Consider the following 24,871-nt stretch of genomic DNA (forward strand, 5'->3'; position numbering starts at 1 on the left):
TAAAATTAATGATAATAATAATGTATTACTCTTTCCCAGTCACCAATAGTATTTTAAAAAACGATAAAACGACAAATTTCCCTCACCCTTTTATAAGATTACCCATTACAATAATTATTATAATTTAAAAATGAAGGATAATCCTCATTTCTTCCCCTTCCCCAACAGAATATTAAACAATTCGACAAAACGTAATATATTACAAACTTCCCTTAGCCTTTTCTAATAAGAATAAGAATAATAATAATTTAAAAAGCAATGATGATAATCCTTTATTCTTATTTCCCGCCCGCTCCCAACAAAAGAGAGTCTTAGAAACTCGACCAAACTCACGCGCTGCCTTCGAGAAAATGGCGAAGGAGACGCTGAGGAGAACACGCGCCCAAGGCATGGCCACGCCCAAATCACGACCTGGGATTGGCCCAAAGGCCGACCTATCGCCGCCGAGTTTACTGCTGCTGCGATTGCTGGGCGCGTGCGCTAAGCGAGGGCGTTCCTAGGACGGCCATTTTGGACCAGGGCAAGGGGACGGGAAAGAAGGGGGGCAGAAAGGGCAGAAGAGGCGCCACCGCCGCCATGTTGGTGAAGGGCCGTCGGCGGCGATAGGTCGGCCTTTGGGCCAATCCCAGGCCGGGCTGTGGGCGGGGCCAGCTGTTTCCCTCTTTTTCTCCTCCCAGCTGCTTCTCCTCAGCCGTTTCCCACGCCCGGGACGCCGAGGCAGTTTTGGCGCGTTTTTATTACAAAAAAGGATTATTAGCAGTACTTTTTAAATTTTTTTATTTTTATTATTGGAAAAGGCGTGGTGAAGTTTGCAATACAGTATGTTTTGTCCCGTTTTTAGTATTCTGTGGGGAGCGGCTGGGGAAGGGGAATAAATGAGGATTATCCTTCATTTTTAAATTGTTATCATTATAATTATAATGGTTATTCTGCTAAAAGGGTGAGGGAAGTTTTTAGTATATTATGTTTTCTCGTTTTTTAAAAAAATACTCTGTTGGTGGCTGGAAAATAGTAATAAATTATTATTATTAAATGTTAAATTATTATTATTATTATTATTATTAATCACACCCACCCAAGTGAGACACCCTAAGCCTTAACAGTATAGTATTTATATTTATTCGAATTGGGGGGAGAAGCAACTCCAGAGGAACTGGCTGTGATAATAATAATTCTAATTATTATTTATTATTTATATAAAATAAAACTTCACATCTCCATTGCTTTCCCTGTCAGGCTGCCTTTAAAACTGTATTGGAAACTGTACCTGAACAGTGTATTGTTCAGATGAAGCACTGCTTGGTTTTGTAACCAGCTAATTCCTCCAGATCCCAATTCCTCCACTTATTATTATTATTATTATTATTATGAAATGAACCCTTGTGGTTCCTTCGCAGATTCCTGCCTTGCGGCGGGTTGGACTGGATGACCCTTGAGGTCCCTTCCAGCTAAATGCACAATAATAATAATAATAATAATAATAAATATATGATTCTGGGGAAAAGGCTTCAGAAAGAATAAAGAATGAAAACACATTTCTTCCAGTTAGTCGTCTGCTGGCTCCTTTCCCACTTGATTCTTTCTTCCACTGCAATCTGGGCTGGACATATTCGATGTCTGCTTGGACGGGGACCCCTCTTTCCCTTCTTGTGAAAATAATTGACATTATTGATATTTCTTAGGTCTGAATTCCTGCTCTGAAAAGGAGGAGGAGGAGGAGGAAACTTCGCCTGATGAAGGGAGAAGAGGAGGTGGAGGAAAAGTCAGCTGCAGGCATGAAGGTAAAAGGGGAAAAATAGAAATAGAAATTGACATCTAACACTTAAGAACATTTTTAAACCACCCCAGTCCTGATATATCCCACCGACCCCCCTAACCAGCACAGTACAGTACAGTAAAAATACAGTAAAGTGTTCTTATTTATTCGATTGGCACCTCCTGGCTTCCCCCATGTTGGTGAGGTTTGTCTCCTTTTCCTTTTGTTGTTAGGCCATCTAAAGGTGACCAAGCAATGGGTGGAAAACTTAATTTCTTCAGATCAACCATTGCTTGAACCAGGTACCATATTTTTCGCTCCAGAGGACGCACTTTTCCTCCCCTAAAAAGGAAGGGGAAATGTCTGTGCGTCTTATGGGGCGAAGCCAGCAAGAGCTGAGCCGGGAGGAGGGAGGGAAGGGGATCCATGCAGCGGATTCCCTCCTCCCAGGCTCCCTTGGAAGCAGCAAAGCGGGAGGGGAGCCCCTTACACTCGTGTCAGCAGCTCCTCTCCCACTTTCCTGCTTCAAATCTGCTGCCGTTGCGAGCGGAGGATCCATGGCTCCGCTTCCTTCCCTCCTCCGTGGTTGCTTTGAAACGGTGCAGGGGGGAAAGAGGGCAGGAAATAGATGGCGAGCAGGAAGACACAACCACCCTTGGACCACTGGAAAGTCCACCTCAGCCTCCCCAGATTTCCTCTGAGACGGCCAGGCTAATCTCGATGGCCAGAAGAGCTGGAAACTTGCATGGGCTGTTTATTTAAAGACGAAAACATGCGCACACGGGAAAGACATCCTCCCAGGTTCCTGGACACAACCCACGCTTGATATTCACACAGGTTCCATGGGTTGCATTGGCAACTGGAGGAGCAGCCTGGTGAAAGAGCAAGTCCTGGTTTCAAGCTGAAGATCAGCTCTTTCGGGGTGGCCTCAAACAACCCTTTGGCTGCAAGGGGAATTCCCCCTCCCTTAATTCAGGATGCTAGTCTACAGATGCTGTGTCTGCCTGCCCTTTCCCCTGAGCTGAAAAAGCACCTTCAGGAGGGTGATGGGAGGCGACACAGTCGTCTTCCAGATGTGCAAAGAACCACCCTCGCCACGCTAAACGGGACAGCAAGCCTCACACAGATCTGAAGCATAAATGGGAACCTAGGAACCTGACCCACTGCTCCATCTAGCTTAGTGATGTCAACACTGACTGGCAGCAGTTTGCCAGAGTTTCAGGCCTGGAGAAGCCGGGGATTGAGCGTGTGGTGTTCTGCAGGCAAAGCCACTGAGGTTACAGCTATTCACTTTAAAAACAAACTAAGATTGTAGTCCCATCTGCCTCTGCTCCAACGTAAATCGGAGCCAGGGCACACAATATCAGTTTGGGGTATCTAAAACTATGAAAATGGGCTTACAGATCTTGAGTTTCGGACACTGCTCAACCGCATACTCAGTCAAATGTGGATGCCAAACAAATGAACTTTGTGGTTAACCCTGAAGCCTGTCTCTTTCTCTAGAAGGCGTCTGATGGGCGTTTGCGCTGCCTTCCTTGGTTCTCTCGGCCTGATGCGTTTTGGGGCTTGACTGGTCCTGGAGGCTTGCAGTTGCTCTGGCCATTTCTCTGGGTCATCCTTGAAACAGCCTGGAGAGATCTCCTGTAAGTCCCACTTCCTCTTGCAGTAGTATTGGCCACACGAGAGCACTGTTTATTTTCCTGTTGAGGTCTATTCCAGTATTGGCCAAACGGGGTCGCTGTTTATTTTCCTATTGAAGCATATTCCAGTAATGGCCACACGAGGGCACTGTTTATTTTCCTATTGAAGTCTATTCCAGTAATGGCCACACGAGGGCACTATTTATTTTCCTATTGAAGTCTTTTCCAGTAATGGCCACACGGGGTCACTGTTTATTTTCCTATTGAAGTCTATTCCAGTAATGGCCACACGAGGGCACTGTTTATTTTCCTATTGAAGTCTATTCCAGTAATGGCCACACGAGGGCACTGTTTATTTTCCTATGGATGTCTTTTCCAGTAATGGCCACACGGGGTCGCTGTTTATTTTCCTATTGAGGTCTATTCCAGTAATGGCCACACGAGGGCACTGTTTATTTTCCTATTGAAGTCTATTCCAGTAATGGCCACACGAGATCGCTGTTTATTTTCCTATTGAGGTCTATTCCAGTAATGGCCACACGAGGGCACTGCTTATTTTCCTATTGATGTCTTTTCCAGTAATGGCCACACGGGGTCGCTGTTTATTTTCCTATTGATGTCTATTCCAGTATTGGCCACACGAGGGCACTGTTTATTTTCCTATCGATGTATTTTCCACTAATGGCCACAGCCTTAACCGTATAGTATTTTTATTTATTGCAATTGGGTCGGCGAAGCTCACCTTGGCTACAGCAACACCAGAGTAACTGGCTGTGATGATAATAAAAATAATTAATTTATTATTTATATAAAATAAAGTGCAGATCTCCATTGCTTTCCCCCTCAGGCCGCCCTTAATGTATTGAAAACTGTACCTGAACAGTCTATTGTGCAGATGAAGCACTGCTTTAAGCAGTTGTTTTGTAACCAGCTAATTCCTCAAGATCCCAATTCCTCCACTTTTTATTAAATGCAGTTTCCTTGTGGTTCCTTCGCAGATTCCTGCCTTGCGGCGGGTTGGACTGGATGACCCTTGGGGTCCCTTCCAGCTAGATGCACCATTATATGATTCTTGGGAAAGGGGTTCAGAAAGAAGAAACGGGGGGAAAGCACATTTATTCCAGTTCGTCGTCTGCTGGCTCCTTTCCCACTTGATTCTTTCTTCCACTGCAATCTGGGCTGGACATATTCGATGTCTGCTTGGATGGGGACCCCTCTTTCCCTTCTTGTGAAAATAATTGACCTTACTGATATTTCTTAGGTCTGAATTCCAGCTCTGAAAAGGAGGAGGAGGAGGAGGAAGCTTTGCCTGATGAAGGGAGAAGAGGAGGTGGAGGAAAAGTCAGCTGCAGGCATAAAGGTAAAAGGGGAAAAATAGAAATTGACATCTAACACTTAAGAACATTTTTAAACAACCCCAGTCCTGATATATCACACCGACCCCCCTAACCAGCACAGTACAGTACAGTAAAAATACAGTAAAGTATTGTTATTTATTTGATTGGGGTAGGGCAAAACCTTCTGGCTTCCCCCATGTTGGTGAGGTCTCCTTTTTTCTTTTCTAAGGGTGACTAACAATTTGTTGAAAACTTAATTTCTTCAGATCAACCAGGGAATTGATTCTTCCACCTATCGATTTATCCACATAATCCAAGAGGAAATGAATTAGCATCCCAAAGTGGTACACTTGCACGTTGCATCTTAAGATAAATGTTTTGGAAGAGGCCTAAATTAAAAAAGATAATAAATTTCCAAGCAAATACTTGAATGCCCAGTGAATTAGAGAGGCAGGGAGCTGGCCGGTTTGTCTAATAGAGCATCCCAAAACCCAGTTTGGGTCTAGAAGACTCCAGCCTTAAGGGCAACCCTCCATTGCTTTCTCTTTGATTTTTTGAGCAGATACTCTGAATTGAACAGCAGAAGAAGAAATGGGGATCAGCCCCATCACTAGAAGCAATTTGAGTAATTCAGATCAATAAATTAATATTTACAAACCAGCAGCTTCACACCAGTTTGGGACACTTGGAGTAGAGAGGTGCTCTAAAGAAAAGCACTTTTGACATTACTGAGCCTTCAGAGTAGGCGCATGGTTTTCCCTTTGCCTGGAGGGAGAAATGTTGTTAGCAGATGTCCCTTTCCGATATATAAAGAAGAAAGAGAAAGAGCCTTCCTTGAAGGGAGGTGTGGTTGTCGGCAGGCAGAGGGGAGCAAGGCCAGTTGACCAGCCCCAGCAGGATCGTCTCCTTCCAGCTGTCCCACTGCAAAGACCCATCTGCCTCTGCTCCGACGTAAATCAGCGACCCACGGTACATGATATCAGTTTGGGGCATCTAAAACTATGAAAATGGGCCTATATATCTTGGGTTTCTGACACTGCTCAACCGCATACTTAATCAAATGTGGATGCCAAACAAATGAACTTTGTGGTTAACCCTGAAGCCTGTCTCTTTCTCTAGAAGGCGTCTGATGGGCGATTGCGCTGCCTCCCTTGGTTCTCTCGGCCTGATGCGTTTTTGGGCTTGGCTGGTCCTGGAGGATTGCAGTTGCTCTGGCCATTTCTCCGGATCATCTTTCCAACAGCCTAGAGAGATATCCTGTAAGTCCCACTTCCTCTTGCCGTATTACCGGTAGTTGCCTCACAAGGGCACTGTTTATTCTCCTATTGAGTCTATTCCAGTATTGGCCACACGGGGTCACTGTTTATTTTCTAGTAGATGTCTTTTCCAGCCTACTAAGTCTAAGACAAATATATTGGGAACAGGGAGAAAGACCCCTGAAATGCAGAGATGGGACCCCAAGAGGCATCTAGTCTGACCCCTGAAATGCAGATAGGGAACCCCAGAGGCATCTAGTCTGACCCCTGAAATGCAGAGATGGGACCCCAGAGGCGTCCACTCCCCCACGAACCAGGGACTAAGGCAGATCTCTTCCTCTGCCCCGGGATCAGGCTGTTCCCCCATCTCCGTCCCCAACTCCCTGAGCTCTATTCGTGCACAGACACCCCAACACACCATTTTGGGGGGCAGAAATCCCGTTTTATTTCATGGAAGACAACAGGAGCGGCTCTGGAAAGAATGCCGTGCTTTTCTCCTTGGTTTCGTATCGTCCGCCTTCGGTGCCCAGTCCGAAAGGGATCCGAGGGTCATCCAGCCTGACCCGCCAGCAAGGCGGAGAAAGGGGCCAGTCTGTTGGCACGCGGACGGGCAGCTCCACGATCCGGACCTGGTCCTGCGAATGCAAAGCAGGTAGTTCAGGGCCAGGCTGCCTCTGGGGCTGGGGGTGGGACGGGGAGTCCCGGGTGCGAGGGCCTCCCCTCTCGAAAGGCAACCTTGCCGAAGCCCTCGAACTGGGGCGCCTCTGTTCGTATGCGCCTGTGTGTCTCTCGAACCCCGGATCCCCCAAGCATTGGACCTCCCCTTCACCATCGCTCTCCTGGCGGCGCTCCTCGCACCCGCCTCCGGCCGCGTATGCTACGTTGTCCACCGTGACCAATCGCCAGCGCCCACTTCCAGCACCGCCTGCAAGACATGGGTTCAAAGCAGCACCTCCTCCTGCCAGGAAGGAATTTGAATCTGACACCTGCTGAATGTCTCACCCCAGAGGCGTTCCAAAGTGGCAGGGAGTCCCAAAGGGGAATTGGGAGTCTCTTTTTCGAACTGAAAAGCCCCACGTCTTGATAGGGCATCCAGTGGCAGGCAGTCCCAAAGGTGGACAAACGCCATCCCATTTAAAGGAGTTGAATAGGATTCATAGAAGGAAGTGGAATTATCATAGGAACACCAGTGGCAGGCAGTCCCAAAGGCACCAGACTTTCTGAGATGGCTTACCTGGAACTTGCCACCGCTGTCAAGGAGAAGCCTCTCCTCCCGCCAAACCACGCACTCCCCCTGCGGGCCGGACAGGAGCACCCGGAGGGAAAGGAAGGCAGAGTCAGGTGGGCAGGGGGTTCAGGTGCCGGAGGCTTCGCTAGAATTCCCTTCCCGCAGCAGGGAGTTCCACCGACCCAAGCCAAACCCAACTCACCGCTTTCTCCCCGGAAAGCCTTGTGGTAGCGGAAGCAGCCAGCGCCTTTAAGGGTCTTGTTGGCGAGGCGGGCGGTGTGGTGCCCGGCGCCCACCTGGATGGAGATGTGGCGCCCTAGAGAGAAATGAAAAGAATAAGGAGAGAAGCCCGGTTTCTCGCACCCAGACCCGGCTCAGAGCAAACCGTTCTTGCGACGCTTCCTTCCGATCCCCTTGGCCCATCTCGCAGGGTCGTAAGCCTCCCACCCCAGACGCATGGGGGTACCGCGTGCGAGACTCACCGTCGGTGCCCGGCCCGGCCCAATCCCAGCTCCATCAATCGCCATGGGGCTTCCTCCAGCCGCAGGAGCTGGATTCCAAATCGCATGAGAAGCCAGAGCCGTCGATCCCCTGCCCCTCTTTTGCACCCGGGACCCTTTGGTCACGCGGCGCTACAACTCCCAAGACTTACCTCTAGGTCATCGGGCGCCACAGCCCCTCCATCGCCACCTGCGCCCGAGAGAGGGGGGTGCACATGCTGCCCCAAACTCGAACCCGGCACCGTTCCCCCAACCCGACGACGTGACAATATAAAGAATAGGAAAAGATAATACAAAAATGATAATAAGAAATACTATTTGTTCATTAATATTTGTTCATTGGTCTGTGAACCGCCCCGTATATAAAAATTTCATTCTTCTCATCTGAAAAGTCTCCGGCGGCGCCACCCCTTCGAGGGCATCCCTCCCTCCGCTGAAATCCCCTGCTAGAGCTGAAGCTGCAGGTTCGAGTCCCGCCCTCTTCCGGGGCGAAAACTCCCTTTGGAAATCTAGGCCCACCTGCCAGCTGACTGAATGGACTTGCAGCGCTTGCCACCTTGGGAACTCCCTGCCACTGGAGACGAAGAAATCCCCTCGCCTCTGGAGATGGGGAAGTCTACTCCTTGGGAACTCCCTGCCACTTGATTCGCAGGCCAGCACCTTCTGGCGTCCTGGGCCCTCCCAGCCTCTTGCTCTCCAACCCACACCATCTGGGGAACTGCCCGCCACTTGCTGATCTGGGAAGAGGCAGGCGTTGGACGGTGTCCGCAGAGTTTGGGGGGCAGAGACCAGCCTCGCCGAGGGGAAAGAACCTGTGGGGCAACAGGCTCAGGTCCCGGGTTCGAATTGGAGCCACGGCTCAGCTTGCCCTCGAAATCCACCTGCTTGCCCCCTGAGACTTGCCCTTGAAGATCCATTGCAGAGAGCAGCTCCCTCCTTTGGAACTCCCCGCCAAGGGATAGTTTGGGGGGCAGAAACGGGATCAAGGATGGATTTTTTACATTTGATTTCCAAAATGAGTTTTTGAGAAATTTCCAAAATGAGGTTTCTTGAGCCATCGAGAAATTCTTGGCAAACTGATAGGAATGGTTTAAGTCATTTGGTCGAGCCAATGTCTATATTTATTATGTATATTTACGTATATATTTATTATGTTATTTATTATGTGTGTGTGTGTATCTATATATATGTATTATATATATATATAAAAAATACTATACCCTCCCTTCCTCCCAGGCAGCTTTGAGAAATTTAGGATGGGGAAATCATTACAAAACTAGTAACGATTCTTCAAATTGAAGCATCCTCCTCCTCCTCCTCATTATTATTATTAATAGCACTGTCAGAGTTGCTTCCAGATCCTAGCTCACAGAGGATCACGCTAGCCAGCGATCATTAAATAAAAGTCTTTATTGAGTTACAGTTTCCATTCTCAAGCTGCTGCGTGCAACCCTACGTCTAATGGTTAGATCGGCGAAGCTCCATCTGAGTCTCCGCCCCTTGTACACCAACTTAATATCCTAGCCTTGCTCCACCTTTTCCGCCTGACTGTTCTTCTCTGGGTCCCTCTGCCCCCCGGGGTCTCTTCCTTCCGGGATTCCTCTGACGCTGACGCTGACCCCCCTGACTCTTCTCCCTCCTTTCGGCGGGCTTTAGGACCTGGCTCCCTTTCCGGGCTGCCTACTGCGCCACCTTCCTGTGCATTTGAACTTGGCGCGCGCGCCCAACCTTCCACCTTCCGTCTGACCGTTTCTTCGCTCCCCGATGGAGGTGTGGCCACTCCTGACTCGTGCCCTCCCCCCTGTTGTGAGCTGCCAGCGCTTGATCCCTGGCGCCCTTCCTCTTCCCTGCTCTCTGGCGGTGACGCTGGTCCTGATTTCCAACTGCTCCCCTCTGAGTCCCCTCTGGCTCTATCTTCCTGGGGTGTCCCCCTAGGCTCCCCCCTTGCCCTGGCCACTGGTGCTCCTTTCTGTGAATCTTCTGATTCACTGGAAAGACTCGGAGATCTCGGGTCGTCGTCATCACTCATCTTTTCTTCTGCCTCCTCTCCCTCGCTCTCTGTTTCCTCCCTTGCCCTTGCCTCTGCTCCTGAACCCCTGACAAGCACGCATTCCCAGCAAACCCAGACAGGGACTCCCGGCAGCTGAGGGATCCAGGCATCCCCAACCTGCGGCCCTCCAGATGTTTTGGGACTACAACTCCCATGATCCCTAGCAAACAGCACCAGCGGTCAGGGATGATGGGAATTGTAGTCCAAAACATCTGGAGGGCTGCAGGTTGGGGGTGCCCGGATAAAATGACAGGATATATAATTATATAATATAATAACAACAACAACAATAATATTATAATATAATATATTATAATATATAATAATAAAGAGAAACCAGGCCCCTCAGGCACTGTTGGGACTCCTCCCAGAGGGGATTTTTTGGGGGGGTCCCTCCGGCCTTCCTTCTCCGCAGGGACTCCCAGAGGCATCTAGTCTGACCCCTGAAATGCAGAGATGCAGAAATCTACTCTAGCCCCTGCTGCCCTCAACCAACATGGCGCCGCTGCCGCCTCTTACGCCCTTTCTTCCCCCCTCCCGCCCCTTGCCCTCTTTCCAGTATTGATGTCTATTCCAGTAATGGCCACACGAGGGCACTGTTTATTTTCCTATCCATGTCTATTCCAGAAATGGCCACAGGAGGGCACTGTTTATTTTCCTATCCATGTCTATTCCAGTAATGGCCACAGGAGGGCACCGTTTATTTTCCTATCCGTGTCTATTCCAGTAATGGCCACAGGAGGGCACTGTTTATTTTCCTATCCATGTCTATTCCAGGAATGGCCACACGACGGCACTGTTTATTTTCCTATCCATGTCTATTCCAGTAATGGCCACACGAGGGCACTGTTTATTTTCCTATCCGTGTCTATTCCAGGAATGGCCACACGAGGGCACTGTTTATTTTCCTATCCTTGTCTATTCCAGGAATGGCCACACGAGGGCACTGTTTATTTTCCTATCCGTGTCTATTCCAGGAATGGCCACACGAGGGCACTGTTTATTTTCCTATCCTTGTCTATTCCAGGAATGGCCACACGAGGGCACTGTTTATTTTCCTATCCATGTCTATTCCAGTAATGGCCACACGAGGGCACTGTTTATTTTCCTATCCGTGTCTATTCCAGGAATGGCCACACGAGGGCACTGTTTATTTTCCTATCCTTGTCTATTCCAGGAATGGCCACAGGAGGGCACTGTTTATTTTCCTATCCGTGTCTATTCCAGTAATGGCCACAGGAGGGCACTGTTTATTTTCCTATCCGTGTCTATTCCAGGAATGGCCACAGGAGGGCACTGTTTATTTTCCTATCCGTGTCTATTCCAGTAATGGCCACACGAGGGCACTGTTTATTTTCCTATCCGTGTCTATTCCAGTAATGGCCACAGGAGGGCACTGTTTATTTTCCTATCCATGTCTATTCCAGGAATGGCCACACGAGGGCACTGTTTATTTTCCTATCCATGTCTATTCCAGTAATGGCCACACGAGAGCACTGTTTATTTTCCTGTCCATGTCTATTCCAGCAATGGCCACACGAGGGCACTGTTTATTTTCCTATCCATGTCTATTCCAGTAATGGCCACACGAGGGCACTGTTTTTTTCCCTATCTATGTCTAACCCTATCTAGGCCCCTCAGGCACTGTTGGGACACCTCCCAGAAGGGATTTTTTGGGGGGGTCCCTCCAGCCTTCCCTCTCCGCAGGGACCACAAGAGGCATCTAGTCTGACCCCAGAAATGCAGAAATCTAGTCTAGGCCCTGCTGCCCTCAACCAACATGGCGCCGCCGCTGCCTCTTCCGCCCTTTCTTTCCCCTCCCTCTTTCCAGTCCCCTTGCCCTTGTCCAAAATGGCTGCCCTAGCAACCCCCTCGCTCAACGCACACGCCCGATACAAGTCTCGGCAGCGATAGGTCAGCCTTTGGGCCAATCCCAGGCCGGGCGGTGGGCGGGGCCAGCCGTTTCCCGCTTTTTCTTCTCCCAGCTGTTTCTCAGCTGCTTCTCCTCAGCTGTTTCCCGCGACTTTTGGGCACCTTTTTCATCCTGGGAAACAACAATAAATTATTATTAGCATTACTTTTTAAATCATATTATTATTATTATTATTATTATTATTATTATTATTAGAAAAGGAGGCAAAGTTTGTAATATAGTATGTTTTGTTGCGTTTTTAATATTCTGTGGGGAGCGGCTGGGAAAGGAAAATAAATGAGGATCCTTCATTTTTCAATTCCTATCATTATTATTATAATGGTTATTCTGATAAAAGGGTGAGGGAAGTTTGTCGCATATGATGTTTTATCATTTTTTAAATATTCTGTTGGTGGCTGGGAAAAAACAGTACATTATTATTATCATGAAATGTTAAATTATTATTATAATTGTTATTATTAATCACACCCACCCAAGTGGGACATGGCCTCTTCCCCCCTAAGCCTTAACACTATAGTATTTTTATTTATTCGAACTGAATCTTGGAAACTGGATCTGAAACAATGTATTTGTTGCAGAAATTACACACTACATGTTACAAATCGGATGCCTGAATGTATCCTTTCCACTTGACATCTCCGGGAAGTGAAAAATAAATATAAAAATAAGATAAAATCTACTCCTTTGCCACTTTCCTCCATTGCAAAGCTCTTTTCCCCTTGAAAAGGGACTCCAGGAAGGGATTGTTGGCCAAGGAAAGCCGAATCCCAACTTGCCAACAATTATCATGCTTATTCTTATAAAAGGGTGAGGGAAGTTTGGAGTATATGACGTTCTATCATTTTTTAAAAATATGCTGTTGGGGGCTGGGGAATAAATTATTATGATTATCATTAAATTTTAAACTATTATTATTATTCACACACACCCAAATGAGACATGGCCTCTTCCCCCCTAAGCCTTAACAGTATAGTATTTTAATGATTTCAATTGGGGGGAGAAGCAACTCCAGAGGAACTGGCTGTGAAAATAATAATCATTTATTCTTTGTTGAAAATAAAGTGCAGATCTCCATTGCTTTCCCCCTCAGGCCGCCTTTAATGTATTGGAAACTGTACCTGAACAGTGTATTATGCAGATGAAGCACTGCTTGAAGCAGTGGTTTTGAAACCAGCTAATTCCTCAAGATCCCAATTCCTCCACTTTTTATTAAATGCAGTCTCCTTGTGGTTCCTTCGCGGATTCCTGCCTTGCGACGGGTTGGACTGGATGACCCTTGGGGTCCCTTCCAGCTAGATGTACCATTATATGATTCTGGGGAAAGTGCTTCAGAAAGAAGAAACAGGGGAAAAGCACACTTCTTCCCGTTAGTCGTCTGCTGGCTCCTTTCCCACTTGATTCTTTCTTCCACGCTGGAAATATTATATATCTGCTTTGACGTGGACCCCTCTTTCCCTTCTTGGGAAAATAATCGACATTATTGATATTTCTTAGGTCTGAATTCCTGCTCTGAAAAGGAGGAAGAGGAGGAGGAAGAAACTTCACCTGATGAAGGGAGAAGAGGAGGTGGAGGAAAACTCAGCTGCAGCCATGAAGGTAAAAGGGGAAAAAATAGAAATATACACATAACACTTAAGAACATTTTTAAACACGGTGGAAGAAGATTGGAAGAAATTTAAAAACTATCTACAGAAACACTGCAAAATTAATGAATGTTAGAATGATGTTGGATTGAAGTTAAGGGGTTTTTAGCAGTAATGTTACAAAGGAATAGGTAAAAATGGATTGTCAACAGGTGATATCTAAAGTTATAATATATTAAGATAAAAGATTAAGATAAAATCAAAGAGGGAAAGAAATTGCTGAATTAACTAATTGAACTGGAATACAAAAAAGGGAGGTGTGAGGAGGTCAGGGAAACAAGCAAATGAAAGATAAGATATGGAAAGACTGATTTGTTTTTAATTGTTTTTATTTTTCTGTATTTTGTATTTTCTTTTTTCTTTTTTTCTTATTTTTGTAAACTTTAATAAATATTATTTAAAAAAAAGAACATTTTTAAACAACCCCACTCCTAATATATCACACTGACCCCACTAACCAGCACAGTACAGTTAAAATACAGTAAAGTGTTTTTATTTATTTGAATGGGGTAGGGCAGCTCCTCCTGGCTTCCCCCGTGTTGGTGAGGTTTGTCTCCTTTTTCCTTTTCTAAAGGTGACAAAATAATTTTAGAGCCATATTCAAATTCCTGCATGGAAATTACTTACACCTAGAAATTATCATGAATTCTATACCAGCACTGGCCACACGGGGTCACTGTTTACTTTCCTATCGATGTCTTTTCCAGTATTGCTGGAAAACACACAAATGGCTGGGACTCTTTTGGATCTTATGGATAGAAATCAGGTATGAAGTTTACAGCATGTAATGCCCTAAGAGAGAATATTATGAAAATGATATACAGGTGGTACATGACCCCAGTCAAGCTTGCAAAAATCTATCATTTGCCCGATAATAAATGCTGGAAATGTAAAGAAACTGAAGGTACATTCTTTCACCTTTGGTGGACATGCCCAAGGATTAAGGCTTTCTGGGAAATGATATATAATGAACTGAAAAAGGTATTTAAATATACCTTCTTGAAGAAACCAGAGGCCTTTCTCCTGGGCATGGTTGGCCAATTGGTGCCAAAGAAGGACAGAACTTTTTTTATGTATGCTACAACAGCAGCAAGAATACTCATTGCAAAGTATTGGAAGACACAAGATCTACCCACTTTGGAAGAATGGCAGATGAAGGTGATGGACTATATGGAATTGGCAGAAATGACCGGCAGAATCCGAGACCAGGGAGAAGAGTCGGTGGAAGAAGATTGGAAGAAATTTAAAGATTACTTACAGAAATATTGTAAAATTAATGAATGATAGAATGATGTTGGATAGTAACTAAGTGGTTATAAATGGGTTAAAATCTAATGGTAAGGATTTGCTGAACCAATAAATTGAAGTGGAATACAAAAAAGGGAGGTATGAGGAGGTCCAGGAAACAAGTTAAAGGAAAATAAGTAACTGGAAATATGTGTGTTTTTAATTGTTTTTATTTTGTATTTTTCTCTTTTCTTTTTCATTTTTGCTGTAATATTTCAAAAAACTTAATAAATATCTTATAAAAAAAAAAAGAAATCATGCAGGAGCCTTCATCTGAAGGCAGCCCTGTTTAGGGAAGCTTTTAATGTTTAATAGGTTAGTGTTTTGTTGGAAGCCGCCTAGAGTGGCTGGGGAAACCCAGCCAGATAGGCGGGATATAAATAATAGCTTATTATTATTATTCACCATGGGGTTAGTACCTTCTGCAACTTTTTTCTGAGATGTACCTGTGAACAAAATATAGGATCCTGATAGCAGTCTCCTTTGTTGCATTGCCTGCATGTTCTTGTCTTGTTGCTTTAGGTGGCCTGCTTATATGAGCTGAAATTGTGCTTATATACTGCAAAATACATGTTTTGACCAAATACTTACTTCTTGCTGCTGCTAGTGGCCTAAATTCATACCTGCTTTTTGTTTCCTTGCAGATATCACCGAAAAGCAGCTTTTGGTTATGATGCCTACAGAACAAGGACATCATCCAGAACTGCCTGCTGTCTCCCTCAGCAGGTAGGCCATCGTTCTCTCTTTCTCTTAGGGAATCTCCTGGGTGCTGGCCAGGGTGTGATCCGTGGCCTGACTGTGTGAAATACGAGCACCCAGTGAGTGGAGCCCCAAACTCTGCTTGGAGACGCAAACTCCGTTTGTGGGAGGTGGGAGCAAATGCATTGGTGGGGAGGGTCTGCGTGGAAAGAAAGCTCCAGCTCCCGAAGATCAAGAGAACCCTTGAACAGGAATGAATCTCACTTCCTAAGACTCGAGGCCATCGAAGGGGAAATACACAGTTCAAACAGATAAAATATTCCTGATAAAATTCCATTCCTCAGCAGTTGGAACTGAGTGGTTAGAGGTAGATTTGGGGCTGAACTAAAAGTTGTGAAATTCATTTTTCTGATTCCATTTTGAAAGGAAATGCTCCCTTTGAGGCTACGGCCTTGAAGGGAGAACTAGTTTGTGGTGGGAGAGAAGGTTGCTTAAAGTTTGGTTCGCTATTTGTCTTCTCAAAACCAGAATTGGTGTTCATGTGAAGAATCCTGAAACTACACATAATGTGAAATGTTGAGAAATTCGACTCAGCCAGGAAGCTTGGGGCCAGGTCATCAGCATAGCCAGGGTCTTTGTTGGAGGGCAGGACTTTGGAAAGGGGGGCAGAGCCAATGGAATTGGTCAGATAGTTAAGGATTTCTAGTGCTGCCCCCCCCCCCCCGCTCCCCCTTGGCTACATCAATGGGCCAGGTACTAATTCTTGATCCATTGAGATAAAGTTCATTTGTATGCTTCAGAGTCCAAATGAGATAAATTAAAATTTTGAAAGGGGAAATAATTTAAAAGCCAGATTCAAATTCCTAACTGGAAATAACTTACACCTAGAAATTATCATGAATTCTATTCCAGCACTGGCCAAATGGGGTCACTGTTTACTTTCCTATTGATGTTTATTCCAGTAATGGCCACACGGGGTCACTGTTTACTTTAGTATTGATTTCTATTCCAGTAATGCTTTTTATGCTTTAAAAGCTGTGTCTGGGTGCTTAAAATAAATAACTAAACAAAGCAGCAGAGAGTAGCAATTGAAACATACCCCCCCCCATCAGCATTGTTCGAATGATCTCTAGTGCAAATGGAAGGATACATATATTTTAGGATATCTTCTGTATATCTGCAGCAGGTGGGTTTGTGTCCCTGTGGCCTTTGTTGCAGGGAGTAGGCGTGTGTGTGTGTGTGTGTGTGTGTGTGTTGTTATTGTTCTGTTCTGGTTTTTTCAAACAGCTGCCTCGGAGGCTAGTAGTTGGCCAAGGTAGATAAAAAGAACAGACAAAAGCTGTATTTTCTTCTGTATTTTCTTCCTAGATCGGCTGTTCTGCATCTGGCACAACTGGAATGCCCAAGGCTGCCATTGTGGTGCAGAGCAGGTGAGTAGCGTCAGCATGACTGTCCCGGGAACTCAGTCTAGTTTTTAATTTGTGATGATTTTTTTTTATATGTACACAAATATCCAAGAAGCACGACTGCCAGACACTTCTCTTGTTGTTTTTTTTAAAATATTTATTGGGGTTTACAATAAAAATAAATATAATAAACAGTATAACATATATCTTAACATAATTTCACATTTTCTTTGGACTTCCTCACATCTCCCGCTCCCACTTTCATCGTTGTAACTTTTTGCCAGCAATTTATTATCTTATTTGCATTCTTATGTCCCATCTGTATATTTATAATCTTATAATTCTCAAAAAGGTTTATATTTTCATCTAATTTAGTGGTGCTCAATTATTTATGATCTAGCATCCTGCTTAACATTCACTCAAATTACAATGTTTTTGTAAATAGTTCTTAAATTTCTTCCAGTCCTCCTCCATCTTCTCTTCTCCCAGGTCACGAATTCTGCCGGTCATCTCGGCCAGTTCCATATAGTCTATCAGTTGCATCTGCCATTCTTCCAGTGTGGGTAGATCTTGAGCTTTCCAGTGCTTTGCAAGTAGTATCCTTGCTGCTGTTGTTGCATACATAAAAAATGTCCAGTCCTTCTTTACCACCCCTTGGCCGACAATACCCAAAAGAAAGGCCTCTGGTTTCTTTGTGAAGGTATACTTAAATACCTTTTTCAGTTCATTATAAATCATTTCCCAGAACGCCTTCACTTTAGGGCAGGTCCACCAGAGGTGGAAGAATGTTCCTTCACTCTCTTTACATTTCCAACACTTATTATCAGGCAGGTGGTATATTTTTGCAAGTTTGACTGGGGTCATATACCATCTATATATCATTTTCATTACATTTTCTTTCAAAGCATTGCATGCAGTAAAGTTCAACCCAGTACTCCACAACCTTTCCCAGTCCTCAAACATGATATTGTACCCAATGTCCTGGGCCCACCTTATCATAGCCGATTTAACCATTTCATCTTGTGTATTCCATTTTAACAGCAAGTTATACATCCTTGAAAGTACCTTAGACTTTGGTTCTAACAGTTCTGTTTCTAGTTTCGATTTCTCCACCTGGAACCCTAGTTTCTTGTCATTTTTAAAGACTTCTTTAATCTGAGCTGTCAGAGCTGCTTCCAGATCCTAGCTCACAGAGGATCACGCTAGCCAGCGATCATTAAATAAAAGTCTTTATTGAGTTACAGTTTCCATTCTCAAGCTGCTGCGTGCAACTCTACGTCTCATGGTTAGATCGGCGAAGCTCCATCTGAGTCTCCGCCCCTTGTACACCAACTTAATATCCTAGCCTTGCTCCACCTTTTCTGCCTGACTGTTCTTCTCTGGGTCCCTCTGCCCCCCGGGGTCTCTTCCTTCCGGGATTCCTCTGACGCTGACGCTGACCCCCCTGACTCTTCTCCCTCCTTTCGGCGGGCTTTAGGACCTGGCTCCCTTTCCGGGCTGCCTACTGCGCCACCTTCCTGTGCATTTGAACTTGGCACGCGCGCCCAACCTTCCACCTTCCGTCTGACCGTTTCTTCGCTCCCCGATGGAGGTGTGGCCACTCCTGACTCGTGCCCTCCCCCCTGTTGTGAGCTGCCAGCGCTTGATCCCTGGCGCCCTTCCTCTTCCCTGCTCTCTGGCGGTGACGCTGGTCCTGATTTCCAACTGCTCCCCTCTGAGTCCCCTCTGGCTCTATCTTCCTGGGGTGTCCCCCTAGGCTCCCCCCTTGCCCTGGCCACTGGTGCTCCTTTCTGTGAATCTTCTGATTCACTGGAAAGACTCGGAGATCTCGGGTCGTCGTCATCACTCATCTTTTCTTCTGCCTCCTCTCCCTCGCTCTCTGTTTCCTCCCTTGCCCTTGCCTCTGCTCCTGAACCCCTGACATGAGCGTAATGTAACCAGTCTCGCACTTTATCCTTCATTTTCTCCAAACTCTGCAATTTCCAGTTGTCTCCATCTTTTTCTAATATTTCCCAATATTTTGGCCATTTAGCCTCCATATTGGGTCTTTTTCGGGCCTTAGCTTCCAAAGGTGAAAGCCACCTTGGAGTTTTATTTTCCAACAAGTCTCTATATTTTGTCCAGACATTAAACAGTGATTTTCTGACAATATGGTTCTTAAAGGCCTTATTTGCTTTAACCTTGTCATACCATAAGTATGCATGCCATCCAAAAGTATTGTTAAACCCTTCCAGATCCAACACGTCAGTGTCCTCAAGAAGTAGCCAGTCTTTTAGCCAGCAGAACGCTGCGGCCTCATAGTACAACTTTAAATCTGGCAGGGCAAAGCCCCCTCTTTCTTTCGCATCAGTTAATATCTTAAACTTAATTCTGGGCTTTTTGCCCTGCCAGACAAATTTAGAAATATCTCTCTGCCACTTCTGAAAGCACTCCGTCCTGTCCAAGACCTGAAGTGTTTGAAACAAAAACAACATCTTTGGCAATACATTCATCTTGATAGCAGCAATTCGGCCTAACAAAGAAAGTTTCAATTTTGTCCAACTATCTAAGTCTCTCTTGATTTCTGCCCAACACTTTTCATAATTGTCCTTAAATAGACTTAGATTTTTTGCTGTTATGTTTACCCCTAGGTATTTTACTTTTTTAACCACATTAAGTTCTGTCTCTTTCTGAAACCGTTCTGACTCTGTATCTGTCAGGTTTTTCCCCAAAACCTTAGTTTTCTGTTTATTTAATTTGAATCCCGCCACCCGATGCCAGACACTTCTCTTGACAGCTGTCTTCTTTTATATATATATGACCTTTATTTAGTTTTAGTTACATCCATTATATACACATAATACATTACACTTTACACTTGCTCTTGAGAGCTGACTTCCCTCCTTCCTTCTTCCAGCTTCTTTATTTCCCCTCATTTCTTTCTGAACTTTTTTTTATTGTTCCTCTACTGTTTGCATTTCTACTTTCCATTCCTTCCTTTGTCCTGATAAGTCTGTTGCAACTTCCACTATCTTTTCCTCAATGTTTTTTCCTTTACCTTTCTCCTTATTTCTCTTATCTCTGCCAATATTTTTGCAAAATCTCCCTCCCCTTCGATCTCAACTTTGGATGTCCTTCTCTCCCCTGGTGTGGTTGTTTTGGCTATGACTCATGTTTCTTTAATTAATAGTTTGTTTCAAGGTGCAATTTGCCAAAAAATGTATGTTTCCTGCTGTTCTCTCTTTCGCCACTGAGTGTCTCTATTTCTCTCACTTTCTCTTTTACCATACCCAATGATTATCTCAATTTCCTTTCCTTGAGAACAGCCTCTTAGTCCAAACAAGCATATTCAGATACACATACAAATACAAATCTCCACACACACCCTGTTCAGCTCCTGATCGAATCCGTCCTTCTGCACAGCGTCTGTAATGAAGAAAGTCTAATAAGGTGGAGAATATAAAACTTCTAATTCCCCCACTGCTTTTCGCAGAGGGTAGCGTGGAAAAGGTCGCAAACCGATCAGTTCTGATACTTCATAGATATTGAGAAGTAAAGTAGAATGCAAACAGTATCTCTGACTTCTCTACAGTCCAAAGCTCTTATTAATGTCTTTCGGATGTTTCCAACAACCGTGTTGTTACAGTAAGTCTTTGGGCTTAATAATGTTTCCAAGCTAATGTTTCCAAAGGTGCCTTAACAGTACAGTATATACAAAACTCCAAGTTCCTCCCAAATGGGCTGAGTTTCACGGGAATTCAAAACATTGTCTAGATCTCACATTGAAGTTTGTTTTGTTTAGCTTTGTCTTGTCTCTCTTGCCCCTCGGGGAGCTGAGACCTTTTTTCTCCTTTCTTACTCAGTAGACTTTTCAAAATGCTGACTCCCTCCTAATGATTTTTCCCTGCTCCATTTTCTCCACCGGCATCAGGTAGGATTTCCTGAATTTCTAAGCCATTCAAACTTCCCCCCATACCTCCTTGTTCTTTTACTGCTTTCGCCCTTGACCTTTTTGTTTTTGGAGTCTGGGGTTTTATCGTAAGCGTTGGAATACTTTGCCGCCTGTGGTTCCTTCGCAGAGAAAAAGTAAGAAACCCCAAGGGCCTGGTGGAAATGAATTCAATAATAATATAAATCACTGAGAGTGTTATCTATGGAAACAGGGCTACCTGAGAGTGTTTGATTTCTCCTCTTGTAGTGTGGGTGGGTGGGACTCTTTTGGATCTTATGGATACAAATCATGCAGGAGCCTTCATCTGAAGGCAGCCCTGTTTAGGGAAGCTTTTAATGTTGAATAGGTTATTGTATTTTAGTGTTTTGTTGGCAGCTGCTCAGAGTGGCTGGGGAAACCCGGCCAGATGGGCGGGGTATAAATAATAAATTATTATTATTATTCATGGGGTTAGTACCTTCTGCAACTTTTTTCTGAGATGTGGCTGTGAACGAGAAATCGGATCCTGAGAACTGTCCCCTTTGTTACATTGCCTGCATGTTCTTGTGTTGGCCTGCTTATGTGAGCTGAAATTGTCCTTATATACTGCAAAATACACGTTTTGACCAAATACTTGCTTACTTCTCGCTGCTGCTAGATAGTATTAAGTGGCCTAAATTCATACCTGCTTTTTGTTTCCTTGCAGATATCACCAAATAGCAGCTTTTGGGTTATGCCTACAGAACAAGGACATCATCTAGAACTGTCTCCCACTGGATCCCTCAGCAGGTAGGCCATCGTTCTCTCTTTCTCTTAGGGAATCTCCTGGGTGCTGATCCGTGGCCTGACTGTGTGAAATACGAGCGCACAGTGAGTGCAGCCCCAAACTCTCCTTGGAGGCGCAAACTCCGTTTGCAGGAGGTGGGAGCAAACGCATTGGTGGGGAGGGTCTGCTTGGAAAGAAAGCTCCAGCCCCAAAAGATCAAGAAGACCCTTGAACAGGAAGGAAATCAGAAATTACCTTGAGCTAAACAAGATGTGTGCACTAGTTCCTTGCAAATCCCTGTTTCAGCTGGATCTGTAAGATCCAAAGCTGTTTCAGTCACTGAAGGCCCATTCAACATCGTGGTCCAGAGTACTTGGCTTCTCCTGAGCAGAAATCATTAGGAAGTGTTCCCGTTCAAATTTTGTGATCTGGACCCACCCTAAAGCTTTGAAGGTGCCTGTTGGATAGCTCAAGCTAGTTTTTCTTGGACCTGGTGGTTTGTCACACTGCAACATTCCGAAATATTATGGGAAAGAGAATCCTCTAGAAAAGATGCCTCTGGGAAAGGGACTGCCCTAGTAAAGATGCCGCTAAAGAGCACTCTAGAACATTCCAGAGCTCTGGAACCCTCCAGAATATTCTGGGAGAGCAGAGATTATTCTGGGAGAGAAGAGAATGTTCTGGAAGAGATACAACTGTTCTTGGGCACTCTGGAACGTTCTAGAACACTCTGGAACGTTCCAAAATAGTCTGTCGCTGACGGGCTGCCCTTCTCCCTCCTCAGGGAAAAGCCCCCAAGAGCCCCCCCACCCTCCACCCAGCTCTTGAAAGGGAGCACGGCTCTTGGGGGGCTTTTGTGGGTCCCCCCCCCAGCCCCACAGACCATACATTCGCCCCATAAGACGCACAGACATTTCACCTCAGATTTTAATTAAAGAGATTTTATTAAAGAAAGACATTAAAGAGCTTTTATTAATGAAACAAACATGAGTAAGATAGCCAAAACAACAACACCAGGAGAGAGAAGGAAATCCAAAGATGAGATAGAAGGGGAGGGAGATTTTGCAAAAATCTTGGCAGAGATAATAATAATAATAATAATAATAAATTATTATTATTATTATTATTATTATTATTATTTGTGCCCCACCCATCTGGCTGGAGAGAGTTAAAGGAAAGTGGAAAAAACATTGAGGAAAAGATAACGGAAGTTGCAACAGAATGAAGGAATGGAAAGCAGAAATGCAAACAGTAGAGGAACAATAAAAAATTGCAGAAAGAAATGAGGGAAAATCAAAAAGGAAGAGAGAAAATGAAAGGGCAGATAGAGGAGCTTTCAAGACAATTGAGCCTTTCTGGAAAGGAATCCAAAAGCACAGAATTTGAAATTTTCTTCCAGAAAAAGACAGGGGAAATGTGTGAGAGAGGCTTCTAGAGACATGTTGCAGGAAGAGAAAAATGTACCGTATTTTTCGCCCTATAAGACGCACTTTCCCCCTCCAAAAATGAAGGGGAAATGTGTGTGCGTCTTATGGGGTGAATGCAGGCTCCTTGGCTTCAGCGATAGCAACGCGAAGCCTCCAAAGCCTGCGCTCCGGAGGCTTTGTGTTGCTTCCGCTGAAGCCAGGAGAGTCTGCTCTTTGAGGCTGGCGGTGGGGGAAAGCAGCGCTTCCCCCATGGCCAGCCCCAGAGGATGGGGGGCAGCGGGAAGGCGTGCAATGCCTTCCCGCTACTCTCCAACCCTCCTGCGGGCTTTTGTGGGAGATGGGGGAATTCCCCCACCTCCCACAAAAGCAGGCAAAAGCCGCACGCTCTTTAAAGGAGCTCCGTGGCTTCTGCTGGCTTTTCTAGGAGGTGGGGGAATTCCCCCACCTCCTAGAAAAGCCCGCAGGAGCCGCGCACCCTTTGAAGAGCAAGCCACTCTTGGGGGCTTTTCCCCCGAGGAGGGAGAAGGGACTGACTGGCCATTTCTGTCCCTTTTCCCTCCTGGTCGAAAAGCCCGAAGGAGTCGCGCACGGCTCCTGTGGGCTTTTGCGGGAGGTGGAGAAATTCCGCCACCTCCCGCAAAAGCAGGGAGAAGGTCTTGGAGTAGCGCACAGGCTGCGTGCAGCCTGTCTGCTGCTCCCAGAGCTGTGGGGGGGAAATCATATTTTTTTTCCTTGATTTCCCCCCCTGAAAACTAGGTGCGTCATATGGGCCGGTGTGTCCAATAGGGCGAAAAATACGGTAATTAAGATCAAGCCTTAGGAAAAGATAAATTAAAAGGTAAAAGATAAATTAAAATAAATAAATAAATAAATAAAAATTTGATTAATTAAAAGGTAAAAGCTTAATTAAAATATTTATTAAAAGGTAAAAGCTAAAAGATAAATTATCAGGTTGGATGGAATATCACCAAATGAACGACATCTTCTCAAAAGACAAAAGAGCAAGAGGTTTGGAACAAAGCAAATCAATATTAGAAACTGCAGTCATACAAAATAACCCAAAAATATTGTCTTAAGATTTACAAATTTTTATTAATTTATTGATTATTTTATTTTCATTGATTATTTTATTATTAGAATGGCACACAAAGGAGGAGGAAATCCAAAATGTCAGGATTAAATGGGCATAATAGGCCATAATATTGAGTACGAAAAGTGGATAAAATTATGGAACTCTGGGCTAAAATTGGCAGCATGGAGATTGTTAAAAGAGAATTAGTTAAAAATGATGTACAGATCATTAAACTAAATTGACAAAGATGTATAAAACAGGAAATAAGTGTTGGAAATGTGGGGTGAAAGAAGGCAGTTTCTTCCCCATGTGACGGACATGGGATAAAGTGAAAACATTAAATTAAATTAAAGAAGATCTTTAGTGGCAGTACAAGGTGTTGGAGTAGGCAGAAACAGCCAAATTAACAGCTAAAATTCGAAATCAGGGCGATGAAACATTTCAAAAAGAATGGGGGGAAATTCATGTTATATATAGGGAAGATGAAGTGAAATAGCGAAACAGGTAGAATTGAAACAAAGCTCATGATGGGAAAAGACAAAGAAATTGACTGAATAATAAAAAGAGTAAGAAATAAAAATGTATATTATGAGTAATGTGATGAACAGTATTTGTAAATGAATGTAGACAGACAATAAGAACTGTATATATAGGAAGATTATTTGCTTACAGACATTTTATGGAGAAGAATGGAAGAAGAAAAATGGAAAAAGACAATGCGAAAAGTTAGAGGGACATAAAGAAGTTGAAAGAAGGAAGGAGGAAAATCAGCTCTCAAGAGCAAGTGTAAATGTAAAATGTAATATATTATGTGCATGTAACTCAAACTAAATCAATAATTAAGATCATTTATTTTATTACTATTATATATTATTTTATATATAATATTATCTATTACCATATTATTATCATATATAAAGATGTAAAAAAGAAGACAGCTGTAACGACAAGTGTCTGGCAG

General features: G+C 44.5%; 1 protein-coding gene and 1 long non-coding RNA gene across 13 annotated transcripts; one reads left to right on the forward strand and one right to left on the reverse strand.

Annotated features, from left to right (window-relative positions):
* Positions 1–590: 590 nt before the first annotated feature.
* On the forward strand, positions 591–24,702 carry LOC308467187 (uncharacterized protein). Of its 12 annotated transcripts, none has more exons than XR_013981149.1 (10): positions 591–819; positions 1,683–1,781; positions 3,260–3,399; positions 4,658–4,756; positions 5,853–5,992; positions 13,195–13,296; positions 15,275–15,356; positions 16,698–16,759; positions 21,352–21,434; positions 24,583–24,702. XR_013981149.1 is itself a non-coding variant. In XM_080988640.1 (8 exons), exons 4-8 carry the CDS (start codon positions 5,863–5,865, stop codon positions 20,595–20,597), a joined length of 396 nt encoding a protein of 131 aa, XP_080844766.1. In that variant the 5' UTR covers positions 1,506–1,781; positions 3,260–3,399; positions 4,658–4,756; positions 5,853–5,862; the 3' UTR covers positions 20,598–21,318. The 12 variants fall into 12 exon arrangements, 5 of the variants coding, with proteins under 5 accessions (XP_080844766.1, XP_080844767.1, XP_080844769.1 ...); XR_013981154.1 differs by lacking the exon at positions 591–819 and adding an exon at positions 20,578–20,645 and having other exon boundaries at positions 1,516–1,781; positions 24,583–24,623; XR_013981150.1 differs by lacking the exon at positions 591–819 and having other exon boundaries at positions 1,506–1,781; positions 5,856–5,992.
* LOC308467191 lies at positions 19,544–21,996 on the reverse strand. The gene is made up of 3 exons (XR_013981158.1): positions 21,667–21,996; positions 21,331–21,493; positions 19,544–20,140 (listed from the first exon to the last, which is right to left on the reverse strand). It is a non-coding gene; the product is annotated as an uncharacterized lncRNA (long non-coding RNA).
* Positions 24,703–24,871: the final 169 nt, after the last annotated feature.

This window comes from Podarcis pityusensis, assembly GCF_964106645.2.
Source record: "Podarcis pityusensis genome assembly, chromosome: 18".
Lineage (NCBI taxonomy): Eukaryota > Metazoa > Chordata > Lepidosauria > Squamata > Lacertidae > Podarcis > Podarcis pityusensis.